This window comes from Eutrigla gurnardus (assembly GCF_963514095.1).
Source record: "Eutrigla gurnardus genome assembly, chromosome: 23".
NCBI lineage: Eukaryota > Metazoa > Chordata > Actinopteri > Perciformes > Triglidae > Eutrigla > Eutrigla gurnardus.
This window is the reverse complement of record NC_139934.1, coordinates 16,115,606-16,137,141: the sequence shown is the minus strand read 5'-3', so window position 1 is coordinate 16,137,141 and position 21,536 is coordinate 16,115,606. Positions and strand designations below refer to the sequence as shown.

The window sequence follows — 21,536 nt, the reverse complement described above, 5'->3', positions numbered from 1 at the left end:
CACACATTGACAAGACTATGGCGCACCGACATACCGGTAGTCTAATTTAGGCCGCCACAGTCTCAATGTTCGCCCAAAATTATTTTATCAAGGCAAATGGATTTAACTAGTGGCTCTAATGATCGGCCTAAACAGGAGGGCAGCAGCGCTTATTCTAAGGGGAAATCCTTGTGGCTGGTTTGGCTCATCAACGTTCTGTTTTCCCCCGTGGCCATGGCAAGGCGTGTAATGGAAATATTATTTTGTGCACATGATCTTGTCTATGCAGCAAGCAGCAAGACTTTCACCATATATGGAATTGTCTTTTTTAGCTAGTTTCCTGTCGCTCAACTGTTTGAGCTGACATATCGTGTCACGTACATGAAGTGAAACTGTCTGATCGTGTGCGGAATAAGGAGGGGTGGGGGTGAAGAGAAAAGAGGAGCCAACCTATACATCTGACTATAAATCTTCTCCGCACATTCTCCATCTTTGTACTCTCCTGCAGACTGTGCAACACTCTGTATGACTCGTGCCTTTGAAGCTTCAAATAAAAGACAAAGACAATCGTTGTGTTCAAAGTAAGTTTTCTTATCCAACTGAGCTGTGTTAACGAAAGGGTGGTTAAAGAATTACCACGACAGGCGTCCCCCGCACGCTTCTCTTATCTGCGCCGCGCCGTGAGCAGATCCGAGCAGAGTTTTGCATGGAAACGCTACGGCAGAGCGTATTCAAGTTTCCACTCTGGAGGATGGTTTCAGATTTTTGATTTTTTAAGCCCCAAAAACGCAGTCACCGTCTAAACGAAAGGCACTTCCAATAAAATATTTTGTCGTTTTTACCCACAAGCGTCCTCCTGTAAACGGGACCTTATATTAATAATAATAATAATAATAATAATAATAATAATAATAATAATAGTCATAATGAACCAATAGTAAAAAGCACTGTGTTTTAGTCACTTTTGTTTTCATTTTTTCTGAAATGCTTAAACTCCTCAACCCCATTTAATATGTCAACATTTGTATCAGTACCAGCAGTTTGTAAGAAATTGGTCAGTAATTGATATGTCATATTTTGGTTCTCAAAAGTCACCAAATTGAGGCATTAAAATGAAATCTAGTCAAAATGTTCGAGTCAAAATTGCTCTCAAACGGTTACATTCTGTTGTAAGCAATTCACGTGGCTGCACTATAGTCCATGTTATCTTTTGAAAAGGAGGGCGGCCTGCCTACTTGTCCCAAGAAATGATAGCTGGAGTTGAGAGTCTGCAACTTGTGATTGAAGTACGTACTCTCAATCTACTGCCTCCATCCTTTTCACTATATTTATTCAGTTAAGTGGAAATAGTCTTGTATGCACACATTTTTTTCTCTAAAGTGTATTTCATCTCTTGATAAGGATGACGATGCCTCAGATGTTTCAATACAGTCCAGAGAAGAAAGTGAACATGAGAGAGGGCGTCCTGCAGCAGAAGTAATAACAGTTGAATTGCCTGTATTTTCTGAGTAGATAAATAATGAAAATGATAGTTGCAAATTCTATTACAATATTGAGTTTCTGCCTACATTACTTCCCGCTAATCATGGGTTATACCATATCAAAGCAAGCTGCTGCCCAATCTAACATAATACCATCTTTTTTCAGAAGGAACATGAGGGCCCTAGTTTCGTGGCGCAGCGCAGGGTGGCGTAGGGTGGCGGAGCCGGCGTAATGCAAGTTTCGACCCGCGCAGCCTTGCGCACGATCAGTTTGGCAGTTTGGTGGATCGCCTGCGCCAAGATGGGTGTGGCGGCGCAGCAGGGGGAGGCGTCACAAATTCAGCTTGGTGCAGCGGAAGTTTCCTGGCAAAAAGCCTCGCCGAGACTTCGTCGAAAGCCCGCCAGCTCCAACCTGGTCTACTCTTGGCGTAACACGCAAATAAAGTCCATTCATTCAAGGCGAATCACAGCTGGCAGAGTGGAAGTTTGGCGGAGCGGCGCACAGTGTGCACACGTCACCGAGACCTCACAGGCAGGTTTCCACAGTTCCAGGCACATTTAAATGCAATAAATAATCACAACAAACACTATTTAATGTAACTAATTGAATCAACACGTGAATTTATATCTATATAGATCGTCCCGTCACATCTGACGTCAGATCAAAGGCAGGTTGCACGCGTAACGGAAACTCAGCCTCTCGGACCAAAACATCTCCCTCTCTCTCTCCTGGTTTTCATATCTATCCACTGCTAATAAAATGCGTCTATGCCTGAAAAAATTGTAAAAAAATACAGCAGCTCGTGCCTGGTCTCGCGCCTCAGCAGTATGAAGAAACGCGCAACTTTGCCGCGAGCTGGAACCGGAGTTGGGGCTGCAGCTGGTCTGAGCGGCATGCTAGGTCCCGGTGTCCCGCCGTTCTGGTGTTGGATGGGGAATCCGGTGCAGCTGTGGAGCGTAGATGATGAGCTGTGCGCCCTGACCCTGTTTTGTGATATATATGCCTAAAATGTGCCTACAATTTCTATAGTGATATAATATCGGCATTATAATTATTATGACTTTACGCACGCACAGCGCGTGATGCGCGTGGTGGGAGTGGCGGCGCTGCTCCTGTCATCGGGTTGTCAAGTGACGAAACTTGCACTGAACCTCCCCTAATGCATTAAAGGTGAGGAGAGGAGCTCATTTGATTGGTGAAGATCTAAATCACTGTATTAATCCCAGTCCACGCGTCGTCTCCTCCTCGTCTCCCACTCACGCCTTCTTCTCCTCCCTCTTTCCCACTTGCGCGGGTTGGCGAGACGGGAGGCGTGCCTGCGCTAGCCTGCGCGATGCACGAAACTTGCAAAGTCGAGGTGGACACACCCCGTCGGCGTGGTGCAGGTGCGCTGCATGCTGACTGCGCCTGGTCTACGAAACTAGGGCCCGAGGTGTCTTCAGATAGAAAACCCAGAGAGGAAACTGTATACAAACCAGATCCAGAAATGCCGCCGCCTTCTCTGGGCCTGAGGTTATTTAAGATGAACTGAGGCCAAGTGGAAAACTGTCCTGCGGTCTGACGAGTCAACATTTGAAATTGTTTTTTTGAAATCATAGACGCTGCCTCCTCCTCAAGAGGAGAGGGACCATCCAGCCTGTTATCAGCTCACATTTCAAAAGCCAGCGTCAGTGATGGTTAGGATAGGTTCCATGTGGATTTTGAAAAGTAACTGATAAATTACTGAGATATTTAAAGAAACTTTATAATTGTTACATTTGAGGGAGCTTGGGTTGGGTTTGGTTGGTTCATCAATAATAAGCCCTCTTTCTATGTAAGCCCGTTTCTTGTTTATCGTGTTGCCAGTTTCAACCTACAGTTTTGCATTTTAATAGGTAAACATTTGTTTACATTTTGCTTTTGTTGCATTATACAATGACAATTGGCCCCCGTAGTGACCTTAGTGGCACCGCTAAAGAGAAATTATATTTTGTAGATTTTAATAAAGGGATATAGGATCTTTTCACTCTTAATTTATCTTCAATGTAATTTTGTTAAAATAAATTTGAATAGAAAATAAATCGTATCATGAACTCAGTATCGTGAATCGTATCAGTGGATTGTTACATCCCTACTATTCTCACATTCTACTATTCACACGTTCACTAGGAGATTAAATGGACTTTGTACTAGGGAGCATGCAGATATTTGCGTTCTCATATACAGCCCCAGCTGAGTACTGTCTAGTTAATTTCAGGTTTGCAGTGCATTTCCATTTGAAAGTATTTCTCTGGTTTCAGAGGTCCAGTATTTTCATTCTCCAGTTATGTCAGTATAGGGCTGTTCGATTAATCGATTTTAAATCGTAATCGCGATTATGTATTTAGAACGATGTTAAAACGTGAAACTCGTAAAATCGATTTTTCACACACCTCTACCTCCTTCATGGGTTACATTATTATTTAGCATGCAAAGACCCAGTTTAGTTTAATTAGAAAATGTCTTGTTTTATTTAATTGGAAATATAACTTACTGTATGTTTGCAAGTGCTGATTTGCTGATTTTTTGTTTAATAAGAGCAAATTGCATTTAAAGCCCAATGGGGGAAATGTTCAATAAAAAAGCAGCATATTTGAAATAATTTCTTTGCCTTTTGTCATTTCACAAAATAATCGTAATCGAAAATTGGATTTTGAGAGAACAAAATCGAGATTTTATTTTTAGGCAAAATCGAACAGCCCTATGTCAGTATAACATAAGTTACACCACCAAAGCTTTTACTACAGATATCCCTATGACAAGGAGCACTGAGTCTGTTCTGGTGGTTCATGACAGTTTATGCAGGCAATCGTAGCACACTTTTTGCAGTATTTTGAGTAAAACTCCTGTTTTCAAAAGTGCATTTTCAGCATTAACGTCATATCCAGGGCTGAAACGATTACTCGAGTTAATCAATTCTCAAAAATCCGAGTCGCCACAAGATGACAACTTGGACCATTCAAATGATCCACTGGGGAATGGAGTAGATATAGATATGGACACACCTCTGATGGCCACAGGTACAACATCAAGAGCTGAGATGTTACTGATGATCATGACCTATGCTGCAAGGCATCAAATAACTGTTTGATGCCTTGCATCAATACTCTGCCCTTGATGATTTGCTGAAACTTATCATACTTATCATCAACTTATTCATTTTTACTGTAAGGCCTGTAAAAAGAATTAAGAAAGTCAAAATGACGTGCTAGAGATCAGTGTCACACAGTGTTCAGGGTGTAATTCACCAGTTGACCCAATATATATGCTGTTAATACCATTTCTAATGCTAATAAATGTCATTTAATTGTCCTGGAAAGTAATTTAGCATCATTAAATGCAAAAGAGCTATAAGACTTGTGTACTGATCATTATCATGAATAAATGTGTAATACACTAAATATTATGAATGTGTAACAATTCACGCCCTTATTTAATTAGACGGTCATTGCCACAACGCACAATTAAGGTCTCGGGAGGATCTATTGCCCAATGTTATAAAAGTTATACCCACAGTTCCAACAAATGAAAACAAACGGAAGGCCTGGCCTCCCTAACAATGACAGTAATAGAAAGAAATACTGGACTTTAATTAAACAACCATATGCATTAAACCCCTTTATATTGTGATGACACCGGCTGCGCGTGAAGGCAGGCACGCTGACGCGTAATGTGTTTTTTTTAACGGCGAAAGCCGACTCGTGAACAATCAATTAAACAATACTTTTAATACACACTCAACCATTGCAAAGCCCAGCGTTCATAAACCCTTAAACACAAAATCAAAGAGTCCAAAAACAAATGAAGTCCCGAGTTCAAGCCTGAACTCCCGAAACAAAAAGGAAATGTTTGCCTCACGGATTGTAGAGACGCCGCCGTGGGTATCCACTTGCGCAGCGCAATCCCTCCACACATGCACGTAAGAAAAATGTCCTCATAATGCTTCACTCCAATGATCCCCCCCAAAAAAGTAATCCACAAAAAGCAGTTAGATCCCGACAGGGTCACTCACGATAATTTTTTCAGCAGTAAAGCCTTGGTTATGCTTCCGCGTAGTGATCACGCAATGGCCACGCAGTTGCTTGGAGACCGTGATGGTTCTGCTTTGGGTTTACGTGTTGAAATGCAATTCAATACCACACCGGTAGAGGGCGCTATGTTTTTGTAACGACCGACCGAGACTCTTGACATATATCGTTGTTGGCCTCGTTATAGCCTATTTGTTTACCTTCCGGCTTTAAACATCCACAATTTTTCAGTGTTTTATTTATTTGTGCAAAAGCGACAAGGTGCAAACAATAAAAGTATAAAAAGTTTAAATGGCGGTGTTTATGAGTGGAAACCGGATAGCGGTCTCCAGCGGATGTAGTTAGCGGACCAATCACAGCCGATGCCGCTGCGTTGGTGTTGCGTCGCCTCGACGCGCGTCTAGGATTTTTGGGAGGTGCACGTCAGGCCCTTGCGTTGACGTAAGGGGGGTCCGCAAGGACGTAAGGGGTCCGCAAGCCCCCTTGCGTTGTGTCGACGCGGAAGCATAATCCAGCCTTAAGCCCTCTTGCGTTGTGTCAACGCGGAAGCATAACTTGGGCTTTAGGCCTCAGACACCCGTAGGTTCACCGTACCGGATTTCGGTCAACCATTTCCGCCGGGGCGAGCGCTATTCCCGTCCCCATATTTAGTCAATGGAATAAAAGCCCGCTCCTATCCACCAACGCGCGGTCAACACACTTGGTCGATCATCACATTTTTTTACATGGCATATTATACGATGAGAAAACACAATAGATATTTATCATATGCATAATATCCTCATGTATCTCAGCCAGTAAAAGGTGACATCGTGGCAATCTTTACAAATGTATTTTAGTGAAAAAGGAACAATTTTAAAACTGGTATTAACACTATTGTTCACAAGTTTCTGTTTGAGACTTTGTAACATGCATGAATGTCAGTTTGGTATAGCTGGAAGCTTTAAAGTAAATGTTAAATGGACTTGTCCTTATATAGCGCCTTTCTAGTCTTCTGACCACTCAAGGCACTTTTACACTACTTGTCACATTCACCCATTCACACAGACATTCATACTGATGGCAGGATACCTGCCCACCATCTAATCTAATATTACCATTCAAACCACATTTACACACTTATTCTAACGACGAGGGGCCAACGTGATGGTCTATCTGTTGAAAGGTTGCAGGCTATTTTAAACTTCATGGGATATTATAGTACTCTGAATTTTACTTTCAGTGAGAAGCTGTTTGAATAATCTCACCAAGTGTGGCGGGACTGAGACTGGCCCTACAATGTGGAAATATCGAAATATTATCCAACCAACTAAAGTGTATGGGATTATGAGTTGTTTCATCACACCTGAACATTTTGTTTTTTAATTTTTCCAATTTATCAAGAGAACCAGTGATGAAGACTCATTCATTGATCTTTACTGTGCACTTTACGTGTCACTGATAATGATTCTGTACTTTTACTTTGACTAATCCATTCTGCCCTGGTTCCTGGTTCCTTGTTAATTGAATCGTCATGTAATCATTTCAAAACAGTCGATCACCAAAAAGGCACTAATGTATAAAATAACTCCAGGTGGCGTGTTGTTCATTTAGATCCCAGTATTTTAATAAAACATATGCTTGTGTATGTGACACAATGAGAAATGGCTGTGAAAATGTAACTGAACATATTTCCTCCTATAAAGTGTCTTCATTCTGCAGCGCCATCACACCACGTGACGCGTTTTCTTGGAAACAAAAGTGAAATTGGCTTCAGCAACAGAATAAAAGGAGAGGCTGAATTGCGGGCCTGCATTTGCACAAGACAAGTCCTTCTCCTGTGCATCATGATTTCCAAAGAATGCTGTTTCACCATGGGCACATCTCTTCTACAAAGGTGGGTTGCTATATACTTTTGTTTTGTCCCTGATTTTACCAGTAAGTGCGTGATGGGAGGACCGAAAAACTACACGAGAAAAAATATCTACAATACAGAAAAGTGCTTCCACTGTAAACTCTTTAAAACCTCACCAATCATGTGCTGACTTAAAGGGATAGTTCGGAATTTTGGACATAAGACCTATTTTCCAAGTCAGCCAGTGTGTTCGAGACACAGTGGGCAAGACTGTTTTTAATGCCTGTCTAACTAGAACCATTGACTTGCGCTAGCCATAGCACAAGCAAACTCGGCAACTAGAAGAACTGAATGAAATGTCTTGAAAATGTCTCCAGACGTCAGCATGTTTATGATGAGTTAACTATTTCAACAGATGGTATCTGGCGTGAGTGTGAGAGGAAGTGAGGGGGGGGGGGGGGGTTCTGGGGCGTTGTACTAGTTCAGCAGAGAGGGGCAGGCAGGCAGCAGCCATGAGAAAATACATTTTGTTCTTCCTCTCATGTTATTCGTTTAATTCACAAAGGGAGTCGCCAAGCACATGTGTGTTTGGTGGTGTAAATGTAGTGAATATTCACATCAGTAACAGTCTGTACACCACACATTTATGTGAACATTCTGATTTGTTTGTTGACACACCTCATGTCCTTGTATGATGTGGGTTTCTTTTTTTAAAAGAGCCATTTGTCATTTGATTTGGTTGTTGTAGGTTGTTGTGTTGTCTTTTCTGGATGGACCAGAGGGGTATTCCATCAAACTCGCTAAGCGCAAAGCCGGGCTAATTTCGATAAGCCTCGCTACCTTTAGCGAGAGTTGCGTTCCATCAACGTGACTTGAGGGACTCTCCGCTAAGTAACCATGGAAATTTATCCGACCAAACTAGCCTGCTCCGGGGCAGGCTAAACATCAGGCTTACTTTAGCGGGGGTTTCAGAGAAGTCCGTCTGTCGGAAACAACTGTACCAGCAGAAGGTTCCGCCAAGCCTAGTCCTCGTGATTTCATCACGTGAAAGACCAAAAATTACCAAAATTACATATATGAAGTACAAACAGACTATATTTTCATCAAGCGTCGAAGAATACAAGCTTGCAATTAAAAAAATATGAATAAATCATTGATTTTGTTTAACACCGACTGGCCATATAATTTTCTAAAACTCCCAGTTGGGCGAGTGGTGATGTACCTGCCCTCAGATGTGGGCATCGCAGGTTCACTTCCCAGCGAGGACATTACATGTGTGTTTTTTTTTTTGTTTGTTTTTTTTGCCTGTATAATTGTCTTTAGATCAGAGAATTAGACCAACATTTTACCTTAACTATGATAAATATGTCATACAATTTCCCCAGAACCCAAATATAACTTGCAAAAACATGATAGGCATAAAGATGTTATTATTAATAGCATGTTTTAGATCCCAATGACAAAGGCATTGCTGCATGCAATTTTCAGCCACATACATTCCTTTCAGGTGAGTTCATTAATAAGTTCATTGCATGTGTTCATTGAATTGTTGAGATAAATGAGTTGGTCAATGTATTGCATTTACTAGGCCTATTTAAAATAAAAGAGAGACAAGTGAGAGAGAGTTCCGGCCAAAGAAATAAATTTCACAATGTTCCATAAACAGGAATTGAACCGTCGCCTGCCGCGTATAAAGCCGGTGCATTACCACTACACTATTCTGACTTTCATGGATTTGTTGTCAGCGTTAGATTAAAGCATGTTACTCCTAACGGTACTTTCGTATTTAATCGCTCGGTAATTCTTGCCCAAGCAGCCTCGTGATTTTTATTTATCACTACAGTATTCCCTTTTTGGTTATGATGGGTTTGTACTCCTCATACAGTTCCATCAATATTTTTTTCTCTGGTCTTTTCTGCCATTTTCTCGATGATTCGACATTCACGGTTCTGGGCTGGCTTCATATCCCGTGAACGTGCGTAACACACGACAACATTAACCTGGCTTGAATTAGCCTCAACATAGCGCGGCTGAAATGCGTTAATGGAACGGGTTTAGCCGCAAGTGGAAGTTGGCGTTAGTTCTAACCAGGCTTAACTAGGTAAGCGCCGCTTTGATTAGCGAGTTTGGTGGAACACCCCTCAGGCACCAAAGAGTGTGAAAAGTGAAGCCCATCCTGAAGTACCTTGTATTTGCATTTTCTCTGTTGGCCATCAGGGGGCGACTTCTGTTCTAAAAAGAAGTCAGATTGCATGGAAGTGTGTAACAATCATCCTGATTTCTCTTTCTCATCTGAAGTCGCAGTAAACCCCATAAATCACATACAGGACAGAAATCAAATATAAAAAATCTACAGTTTCCCAAAAGCCTTTGTATTATTTCGATAACTGCATCAACACTGCTTTCATACACCATAGGATTTTTACATTTCCCCCTCCCCCAAGTCTCATAAAGTCCAGCAACCGAAAACACCAAAAGTCCAAAAACACCAAAAAAGTATTCGACCAAAAACACGCAAAAAAAATAATACTTAGCAATGCATTGCACAAAAAGTAGAAAAAAATGGAAAGATCTCACCGGCAAGGCAGGTTCAAGCAAATAATACTCCACCAGAGTATTTCTTCAATAAGTCGTTCCTTTTTTCTCCCAGGTTACCTCTTAACGAATGCCTTGATAGCGTGGCCTTCTTCGGATTTTAGTGGGGCTTTAAGATTACAGGATCATTTCATTCTCAAACACACCAACGCATCTTTTTTTCATCCACAACAAACATTTCTCCTTTGTTCAGTCCCAGCTTCCTGGTGCCTGCCCATAGCTCCTCCCCTTTCTCTCTGAGGTCACTAGGGCTGCGTTTCAATAACAGTTTGAGTCGCCCTCGCTCACTTGCCCTAAGCACTTGCCCTCGGGGGAATCCCCGCCGCCATCTTAAGGGCTGTTCCATTTCCCTGAACAGCTGAAGTGAACTCCGTGAGATCGACCCTTGAGGGCTGAGTGATCGAGTGAACAACGATGGCCACTTCAGAGCTGTATATCACCCACAATGCATTGCAGTGGTGCACGAAAAATATGTCCATGCGGTGGCGATAATGAACCTCAAACACCAGTGTCTGCTGTCTATTCACCACCAAGGAAGAAGAAGAAAGAAGAAAGTAGAAAATGAATTAAATTGAATTCATTTTCTTAAATTGTGCAATTAGACTGTCTGTTGCAGAGCCCACCGTTTACAAGTGTAAGTATATAAGCTGACGTATTGCCATCAAGCGCAGAATACGTCTTCGTCTCAATGAAATGAGTCTCCGCATATTTTGTGTAATTTGGAATAGGCAGTATAGCGCTACTCCAACAACGTGTGGTTGATCCATGATTTTCTGGGCTGTAAGTGAACGAGGGCAGGTGTGTTCCATTTACCTCTTTCACTCCCCCTCCGCCCACTTTCCCTCCACCCTCCAAGTGGCCTCCGTGTGACGTCATAGCAAGGGCTGAGGGCAAGTGAGCGAGGGCGACTCAAACTGTTATTGAAACGCAGCCCAGGTCTAAAAAAAAACCCAGTCACCTTATTGTCCTGTCATATATGGCAGAATCACAGTAGCCTGCATTATATGGCTTTTTGACATCGGAAAACACACAAAAACCAAATAAGTAACCTGAAACACCATTAACCTTGCAAGGGTTTGCAACATTTGGTTAATCGGGCACTTTTATTTACATGTCTCTTGTACGATTCAGATAACCCTTGTAACCTCATGTGGCTATGTCACAAGTGTATGAGAAAATGATCCTACATCTCACTTCTTCTTCAGTACAGTGATTTAGTTCATTTACAGTTTAAGAGTCAAGTAGAACTTATAGAATTAATAAATAGAACTTAAAGCAGGGGATGCTTCAGGGCGGGGCAACCCTGTGATTGGTTGGGTCACATTTGGAATCTTTTTGAAATGACTCACATAGTTGCTGAATCTGTCTTTATTTTAGATGGACAATGGTGAGTTAAATTTTTTTTTGGTAATTCCTAAGGCGGGTCACGTTGGACGCCACTGATCTGCATAAAGTAGTGTATTCAAATGACGAGTGGCCAACGTGATGGTCCAAATCTTGAAAGGTTGCAGGGTATTTTAAACTTCATGGGATATTATAGTACTCTGAATAAAGACTAATAGATTTGTCTCTTTTTACTTTCAGTCAGAAGCTGTTTGAATAATCTCGACCAAGTGTGGCGGGACTGAGACTGGCCCTACAATGGAGGTAATGTTTTTTTTATTATTATTATTATTATTTATTTATTCATTTATTTTAATTTTTCTCATTTTTTATCAAGGGAACCAGTGATGAAGCCTCATTCGGTGATCTTTGTGCAGAAATGGAGGAAACTCCAACACCATGTTCCAACACCAAGCGTGACTGTCAACACACCGATACAAGTGGTAAAGGTCAGCTTGATACCATCCATTCTTCTCTCTCACTCAACACGTCTGTTGAGTAGCTTGAAGTTAAACCATTAATATAACCATTAGAGATGAGATGATATCAGATTTTATTGTGAATCTGAATAAAGTTGATCACAATAAGTTGATCATGGTGAATTTCTGTTGTTGGGATCATAAGTATCTTAACAAGTGACTTGAAAAAGCTGTCTAACTCGCTATCATGCTAGACAAAACCTGATTCAAAAATACAGGATACAGAAATATATAAATAATGTATCTATCAATCATTTTTGACCAAAATAGCCCACTAAGCATATTTTGATGATTATCGTGATACGATTATTCTGTCCAGGTAAATCATGATGTGACATTTTCACAACATCCCATGTCTAAGTACCACCATTATTATTGTCCACAGAGCCAAGCCCCACTGTGAAGATGGCAGCCTATCATGACAGTAGCAAGGTTGTCCACACCAGTAAGTAAAAGAAAATCCATTTGTACATTTTGGTAAATGGACCTGCATTAGATACAAGGCACTTTTAGGTCTTTCTGACCACCTGTTTTTGGAACAGTCCACTCATGGTTGTACATTGTTGCTATAGATTGATGCTTTTTTCATCACAATCTTTGGCTAAATTCAGACATCAGCTTGAACACATGATTTTGGACTTCTATTAAGATACTAACAGAATCGATGTGAATTAGCAACAGCTAGAAAGACCTGCTGCTGGCCATATTTGTCACTCATTTTAACTGGTAAAAGTGACAATGAAGCAAGTCATAATATAATAACCGCACAATATGTAATCATTTAATTATTCTAATAACATAATTAAATAACAGTTAAGTGCATTATATCAATTTTTGCATCATTTTTTTTAGAATGTCATAAATTCAGCAATAATAATAAACGAAAACAGAGTACTCCCCCTGTGATCTTTAAGCATAGGAACCCTTAAGGTAAATAATATGATAATACCATGTAAATAAACCAGCACCTCTTTAAAAGAGTCTGGCCTAGATTGTATTAGGCAGCATGGCATGCTAGAGAAGAAACCGCTGTCAACCACGTTAACCCTACGTCATGCAAGTGGACAGGAAGTCACAAACAGTCAGCTCAATAAGGATTTAAACTATAAACCCCAAAACTGATACAGTTTATTATGGTATAAAGTGTGCAATCGTCTGCTTGGGCAGGTGGATAGGTAAAATAAACACAGGACTTTCACCCAAGAGACTGCTGTTCATGTCCTGTGTGAAACGTCAAGTCAGCCTTGTGACTCATTAGTATCATTAGGCTTGTGAGTCACGTGAGTCGTTAGTAGTGATGGGCAAATGATACCGAGGCTTTGGAGCTTGTGTCGCTCTTCCTGAAGCGGAGTGGTTCGAACCTCTGTGTCGGAGCTTGTATCGAACACCAGCGTCACGTGACCGAAACACTAAAGTGCTTCATTGCTTCGAAATGTTTCGAAGCGTTTCATTGGCTCATAGTGTACCGGTGCATGTCATTGGCTCATAGTGTGTGTCAGTGCGTTTCATTGGCTCGTAGCGTTCATGCGTCGTGTGCCAGAAGAGGAGACTGAAGCCTGCCACAGTGGAAGAAATTCTATTTCTTAATACAAACCTGTCTGTTCTGTGCATAAACATTCCTCCTCGACCATACAACTTCTCCTATGACAAACTATTATCTGGACTCTTTGGTTCACATACCATGATCAAATAAATAAACCCCTTAACCAACATTTAACCCTTCATATCATTTAGATTTATCCGTTGGCTTAATCTGGGATGTTTTACAGTATGGGCGATGAATGTATGAATGAACAAAACACGTAAATAAACCACACAGTCTTTTCTAAACTTTTATTGCTGACATGGGATTGAAACGGTGTCAGAGCGTCAGTCGTGCTCTTGAGAGGTTGCTATGGCTTCAGTTGTCCACCAGATGTCACCATCACTGAAGCGTTGAAGCTTTGAATCTTTTTCAACACAATTGCTAGGAAAGCCTCAGTGCTTCATAAGGCTTCACTTGCCCACCACTAGTCGTTAGTCAAGCTAACGATCTTTTCCTCACCCTAACTGAGAAGAGTTCACTTTAAAAAGACACTGTGCATGTAACAAGCGTATATTGACACAACACTGATATGATGCTTGAGGGGTACTTTGGGGTACTTTGGGGTAATTTGAAATGTAATGCCACTGACTACACCTTGGTATTTGATGAGTTTGAATAGAGAATGTTATGACACTCTCGATGGAGTAGTAGAAGGTGGGGAGAATGTTCTTATTGTCCCCAAACTGACAAACAAGCTGACCTTCCTCAGGAGATACAGCAGGATTTCCTCTGTGTAGGCAGAGTTGATGTGCACAATATACATGTTGATGCATAACGGCGGCCTCGTACAAGCAACTGCTGGCTTTTTATCTTCTTCGGATCAACGTCCTCCGCTTGTTAAATGCTCCGCTGGCGCGTCACCTAGTAAACACGTCTTCAAAACGTCAATATAAACAAACACAAGTTACTGCGTGCGCAGCTTCCCCTCCCCACTCACGCGGGCCTTGGTTCACTCTTCAGCACGGCGGCCGCACTTTTTGCACCTGCTGCCTCAGACATCTTTCCATCCTTAAGCATATGTTGATGTGTATGTGAAGAGAAAAAAACACAACTCAGATCATTTTCTGGATGTTTGCCGAAGTTAGCCTGAATGCAAAATTGTTCATTGTGCCCCATAGACAATTCATCAAACATTCAATCTGTCACTTTACTCAGTGTTGGAAATGTGGTTATTTGCTTGAAATAATAGACAATTCATGATTTGTTTGAAATAATAGACATCTTCACATCCACAGAGACACAACTGGAGATGTTATTGGAGGATCTCGGGTTGGAGAAGCTCTATCCAGAGAAGCTATCCCTGAGCACAATGCTTCAGATTGATGGAAAGACCATGACTGATGAACCTCCTCGGTGTAATTCAGATCTTCCATGGTATTTTCTGAAGAAACTGATGATGGTCAATGTGACAGCGAGGAACGTGAAATGTACATCAGTATGTGAGTCAAACGATGACGATGTTGCATCAGGAAAGGAAGAGTTAGATTTTGATTATTTGTCTGATAGTCCTGATGTAAGTGACACCCTAAACCCCCTTGACATAATCACTGCCCTCTTTCTGTGTTCTGATGGCTTTGTACGTCAGGAAATGGCACTCAAAATGTCCATGTGTCAGTTTTCCGTGCCTCTGTTGCTTCCTAATTGTGACACAAAGCAGTGCAGGCTCATGCTTTGGGCCATGAGAGACATTGTCAAAAAGTACAGACCTCAGTTGCTTTCAGAATCCAAGGGGTTTATTGAAGACAGAATTGTTCTCGCTAAACTTCCAATGATATCTTTTGTAAGATTGGGTGAGTGCTCTTTGTCCAAGTCTGCGATCCTCAATAAGCTTCTGAGTAATTCTCAGCAGTACCATGATACATTTGTTCATCGTAACATGGAGAGTGGTAACAGTCCACGGAGAATCTCTAATGGATTGGTTGAAGTCACATGGTACCTTCCTTGTGGGAACAAAAACATGGATGTCTTCAGTGAACCAGTAGCTGTAGCTAACCTTCGTGGGGACATTGCTTTGTTTGAAACACAATTTTCTTTTTTGTGTCAGACATCTACAGCAGTTTTTGTTTTCTTTGACACTTTGGACTATGAGTGCCAGCTGCTTACCAACCAACACCACAAGGCACAGATATTCTTGGTGGGTAATCCTCAATGCAATCGCTCTAGTATTGATGCTTTAAAAAAGGTAGCAACCAAGTTGGGCTTGACTAAAAGCAACATCCTTTTGAAGACTAAACAAATGAATGATGCAGACTTTGTCAAAAATGTGCGGAAAACAGTCAGCAGTGTAGTTGAGAACTCACAGATAAAGATGGGAGTTGAGCAGATGGCCGACATTGCCCATGAACTGGGAATCTGGGTTGATGAAGACTCTTCGGATTGCCAGACTGCCAAGAAAAATGCAGATGCCATCACTGCTGAAATTAAAGACATCCTCGAATACAAAGAAACTCAGCTACCCTTGCAAGGCCAAATATGGAAGGAACTGACGCGCTTAGAGAAAGAAGAATTCCGGCTTCGAAACGTTGGGTCTGAGGACATAGAAAAGTACAAAAGTGATCTTCAGTTAGAGAAAACCAAACTTCGGAAAGAACAGAATTCTTACAATGTGTCAAATGCAATGATATGTTTCATCAATGCACTCTCAAGCCCAGGGCCAGAGAGGTGCTATTTCCTGAAGTGGATGCGAATTAACCTTGATAACTTGTCTCGAGACAAACTGTCTGGCCTCAGGGAGCTGTACAAAGAAAAATGCAAAGATTCTGAAAACAAAGAGGAGATCAAAGACATTGACCGACAACTTTCCAACAGCTCTCTAGGTACTGAACACTTTTTCCGTGAAATGGGTCAGATCTATGAAGCTTCACTTTCCCTTCCAAAAACCAACCTATCGCGTCAACAATTACAGCATCTGCCCAAACTATGTGCACAATTGTTACGTGATGGATACCCTCTTGAGCTTGTAGATGGAGATGCATCCAACATACCTCTCAGATGGGTGAGTGATGTTCTCTTTCAGCTCAATGACTTGGTGTCTCCTAAGAGCAAGATACTAGTAGTCACAGTTCTTGGAGTTCAGAGCACAGGAAAGTCCACTCTCCTCAACACTATGTTTGGAGTGCAGTTTGCAGTCAGCAGTGGTCGATGCACTCGAGGTGCCTTTATGTTGCTGATCAGAGTCAATGAAGATGTCAAGAAAGTACTCAACAGTGACTTTGTGGTTATAATTGACACTGAGGGCTTAAAGTCACCAGAGCTTGCACAACTAGACAATAGCCATGAGCACGATAATGAGCTGGCAACACTGGTTGTGGGGCTTAGTGATATCACCATCATCAATATTGCAATGGAGAATTCAACAGAAATGAAAGACATCCTACATATAGTTGTGCATGCTTTCCTCCGGATGAAAGAGTTGGGCAAAAAGCCCAAGTGTCAGTTTGTTCACCAGAATGTGTCAGATGTTTCAGCCCACGACAAGAACTCGCGAGACAGGAAATTGCTCTTGCAACAGTTAAACGAGATGACGCAGGCAGCAGCCAAAATGGAAAAGAAAGAGGAGAACAAGAGCTTCACTGATGTGATGGAGTACAGTCCAGACACTGGCAACTGGTACATCCCTGGACTCTGGAATGGGAACCCACCAATGGCACCAGTCAATGCAGGGTACAGCGAAACTGTATATGAGCTCAAGAAGAACGTCATTCAAATCCTTGGAAGTTGTGCATCATCTTCTAATGATATCTTGGAGTTTACAGAGTGGATGAAAAGCCTCTGGAATGCAGTAAAACATGAAAACTTCATCTTCAGCTTCAGAAACCGCCTGGTGGCTGATGCATACATGAGGCTGTGCACAGAATTCAGCAAATGGGAATGGGAATTCAAAAAAGACATGTACACGTGGGTTACTACGGCTGAAACAAAAATGTCCAATTTTGGTACAGTTGCTGTAAAATCTGAGATTACTGACGTGAGGAAAGTTCTCGCATCTTTGAAAAGTGAAGCCTACATAGTGCTGTCTCAATGGGAGAAACAGATTCTTGACAATCTGGCACAATACTTCAAGCAAACTGAGGGTCATGTCTATCTGGTTGAAGGATACAGAGAGGAATTCTCAAACAGTGCAAAGAGTCTTCGACGAGAAATGGAGAGCTCTGTAATTAATCAGCTTAGAGCTGCAGCTGACATCAGACAGGGAATGACAGAACTTGATAGAATCAAGGAGAACCACACAAAAGAATTAGAGGAGAGAGTCTGTGCGTTGATTAAACAATGTCAGAAGAAAAAGGTGCAAATGAGAGAAGAGGAGCTGGACAAAGAATTTGACAAGATGTGGGCTAAAACTGAGAAGGAGCTGTCCTTTTCAGAAATTAAAGTCGTGGACATATACACCAGCGTGTCTCACTCTCTGAGGGCAAATGTCCAGCACAAGGGAAGTCATGCATGTCAATTGTTAAGTCAAACAAAGCTGCAAGATTGTGGACTGAAGCCTTTTAAATACACAGCTGAAGGATACTTTGAGCGACTCACAAGCAAAGTGAGTGAGATGTTGAGCATTCCAAGCCACACAAAGGCTGTACAACAAATTGCAGACAACATCATAGCGATTTGCACACAGTGTGTAATTGAAAAAACCAAAAGAAAAAACAACTACCATGAAACTTACATCCAGGAGATTTTAAACATGATTGATGAGAGGCTGCAAAACAATCAGGATGTTAAGACGGACATTGAGTTTGAAGTTTCTCTAAAACAGCACATCTGTGGCGTTGCAGCCAGACAGTTTCAGAAAATGCATGAAGGATTCGTACATGCAAATGATCCCCACAGATGTCTCAATCAGAACAAGGAAAAGTTTCGCACTGATTTTAAAGATGTGTTCCATAAGCGAGACCAGTGCCACAAGAAGGCACAGGAATTCACTGCTTGAAGCCCGCAGTCGAAGACTTTGTCAACCGTTCCTTGGGTCCTGATATCATTAGTAAAATGAAGACATGCCAGCAGTTCAGTACACGGATGTTCTTCCAGTATTCACTTTTACTGGATTTGCTCTCAAAGAATGACTTTGGACATTTCCTGACCTATATATGCTCATATGAGGAATATGTAAAGGAATGGATACTCGACCAAATAGTGAAACGCTTCTCAAATGGGTCTACAGCGTTTGAGTTTGAGGATCAACATGTTCAGTCACGTATCAGGAGCATAAATGATGCTATCAACAAAGCTAAAACAGGAAAGAGTGGCAACTTGAAGTCCTTCGTTCAAAATGTCTGTCAGGAACTTGATGATAAACTGGTCATTTCCCAAGATGCTCTTGGGGCTTTCATGATCCTGAACAATGCCGACCAGGAACTGGCTTACTGAGTGTGTCAAGGAAATGGCACGAGCTCTGAGAGAGAAGTTTAAAGAAACAAACATCCAAACGAAACTTGAAAAACTTCATGTGAATCCCCAGAATGAGCTTTTCATCAAACTGATCGGATGTGGTAAAAAGTGTCCATTCTGCAAAGCACCTTGTGAGGCAGGAGGAAAAGCCCACACTCAGCACCATACTTCACTACATCGGCCTGAAGGTCTGGGTAGATTCAAGTGGGATGGGACAGAAAAACTTCTCACTGACGTATGCTCTTCCCTTGTGATCAGTGACATCAGTTTTTGTTGCGATGCTACAAAAGGTGAATGGCACCCCTACAAGCTTTACCAAGACATTTTCCCAGACTGGACAATTCCTCCAGATATAAGTCTTCAGGCATCAGACTACTGGAAATACGTACTGGCAACATTCAACAAGCAGTTTGCTGAAGCGTACAGTGCAAAGCCTGCTGATATTCCTACAACATGGAAAAATATCAAACATAAGGAAGCAGAAGCAAGCATCAAAGTGTCATTTAATACCAAGTGAGAGACTACATGATATGTGGTTACAGTGGTGGACTTCCTCCTTTACATTCATTACCCTCACATGGATGTTTACATCCTACTTGTCTTATACCATATAAAGTTTGAAGATATTGTTAGTACAGCTTGCAACATGAACACAAGAGAAAGATACACCAGATTTCTATTTCTATACTTGTTCTTTATTGTTATGATTTTAACAAGAAGGTGGACCTGAAAGCAGAAACAGACAACACTTGGACTTCAGCGCAAAAACAGGAAGTGGTTTACTGTGAGAGGGTTCTGGGGTCACTGAGGGTTCAGGGGGTCGGATGATGGTTGTGGCACGAGAAAGACTGAGTCCGTGGCTTGAGTGTTGAAGACAGAAGAGTGGGCTGGCTGGTGAGTAGATCGGCAACAGATGGACAGGATCTGCATATAATGGAGCACAGAGGTTAAAACAACAAAAAACAAAAATCTTCAAAATCAAGACAAATAGAGCTGGAGAGCACTGAAGCACAAGTAGATAGAAGAATTCAGCGAAGACTGAGTACAGGAACCGAGGTGTATATCCTGGTGATCATGAGAGGAAGTAGCCACGCCCACAGACAGAGACAGCAGGGAAGAAGGAAAGGAGGAGGGAAACAAAGAGTAGCAGCCATGGTGAACTATGGCAGAATCTATTTGTTTTTGTTTCTGTTCAATAACTGATGTCAAAATGAATGATCATTTAAATATAGTTTTCTTTCTTATATAATCAAGTGTAATATCTACATTTCTAATTGCAAAATGTATGTCTTGTTTTTATATCAAATAATTACCTGCTTCAAAACATTTAAGTTTGTGTTATCTCATTAAATCTATTATTTTGTTTCTATGACTTATAAAATTGCCAAATATTTACATTGTTGAATGACTCACTCTATATTGTATGTGTTAATGGCAACAAGTGAACTACAATTTTCCTTCTTTAAGAAATCATCCAGTCTTTATGTGGTATCGTCACAATTGGACAACACTTGTTTTTATTATGTAATCAAGTATGATATGCGATTATTTACTCAGTAGAGTTCGAATTTGTGTTTGTGAATCTGAATGAATATAAATGATGCAAAAACATGTTATTTTTCAAATCATTCAGTCCAAATATCCACATGTAGATTGTATTTTTTTTTCTTTTTATTATTATTATTTTTATTTAACATAACATTTTCTAAACTAAAAATGTTTGATGTATTTGGTTTTTATTTCAATTAAGTATCTGGTGTTAAATAGACTTTAAACTCTGTTTTTGTTTCTGTATCTGATTCTGCATATTTACATTTAAATAGTATTCAAATATAATCATTCAATGCCTGGTGTAAACATGGATACATTATTTACTTGTGTGAGCTGATTTATTTGTTTTGTTGGGTCTTTTCTATGTTCAAGGCCTTTTTTTTGCCCTTTCTATCCTGATGTTTTGATGTTTTCCTTTCATAACCTTCCAATTTACTTTCTTGCACCACATTTACACACAGCTGACTAGGAACAACCAACATCATTTGCCACACTTGTTGGATTTCCTTCTTGAATCTTGAGTTTGAAAATGATTTCCTTTGTTTCAATTGCTCTCATGGAGTCATGTTTCGCTTCAGTTAGTCAAGTCCAACAGCGTGAAGGTCTGCAAACACTCCCTTTTTACTGCAGACTCATTGTCAGACTTGCTGCTTGACTTGTGCTGGTATTTGTTTCAGAAATACAAATTAAAAAGTGATTCCATAATTTCCTCCTCATGAGTGATTCCATAATTGTGTCCTCTACTTGATCTGGAAAATTAATATAATTTGTTTGAGGTATCATAAAACCTGAATGTTCAGCTATTAATCAAAATGAGATCAGTCAGACAACTCACGTTTGAAGTTTTTTATTATTATAATTTTAAACTTTTCACTTGATGAAATGGCATGAACTCATTAACCAACATTTTTGCAAATGGAGTGCCAGAGAATAAAGTAAATGTATTAGACAGTTGGGATCTATGGAAAATCCTCAATTGCATTCAATACATATCTTATTATATCTATTTTCTGAATAAATAACAGCAACAGAAAATAAATTCATGATTAGAATAGCCAGATGGACATGTCTGTTGTTGACTAGACTTTCATCACATTGAAGCATAAAAAGCACATCCAAATGAAGTACTGATCAGACTGTTTCAGTCCTGATAACGATAGCGAGGGTTTAAGGAATCAACAAGTGTTAAATGAATAAACTATATGCCTCACTGTGTG

At 40.8% G+C, this 21,536-nt stretch overlaps 2 protein-coding genes and 1 pseudogene across 4 annotated transcripts in view; all 3 read left to right on the top strand.

Moving 5' to 3' along the window:
• The window catches only part of LOC311009189 (up-regulator of cell proliferation-like), a 191,239-nt gene extending 170,753 nt beyond the window's left edge, over positions 1-20,486 (top strand). For both annotated transcript variants that reach the window (XM_084003211.1, XM_084003212.1), the window contains exon 6: positions 19,817-20,486. The gene's annotated coding sequence lies outside the window, so the exon portion shown is untranslated. The remainder of the gene's footprint in view (positions 1-19,816) is intronic.
• On the top strand, positions 7,333-18,310 carry LOC311009190 (up-regulator of cell proliferation-like; the record flags this gene model as incomplete). Its single annotated transcript, XM_084003213.1, has 4 exons — positions 7,333-7,383; positions 11,657-11,768; positions 12,184-12,243; positions 14,619-18,310. The coding sequence occupies exons 1-4, from the start codon at positions 7,348-7,350 to the stop codon at positions 18,308-18,310; spliced, it is 3,900 nt and encodes a 1,299-aa protein (XP_083859339.1). The 5' UTR covers positions 7,333-7,347.
• On the top strand, positions 18,367-19,824 carry LOC311009191 (interferon-induced very large GTPase 1-like; annotated as a pseudogene). The gene has a single exon. The product of its transcript is annotated as an interferon-induced very large GTPase 1-like (transcript).
• Positions 20,487-21,536: the final 1,050 nt, after the last annotated feature.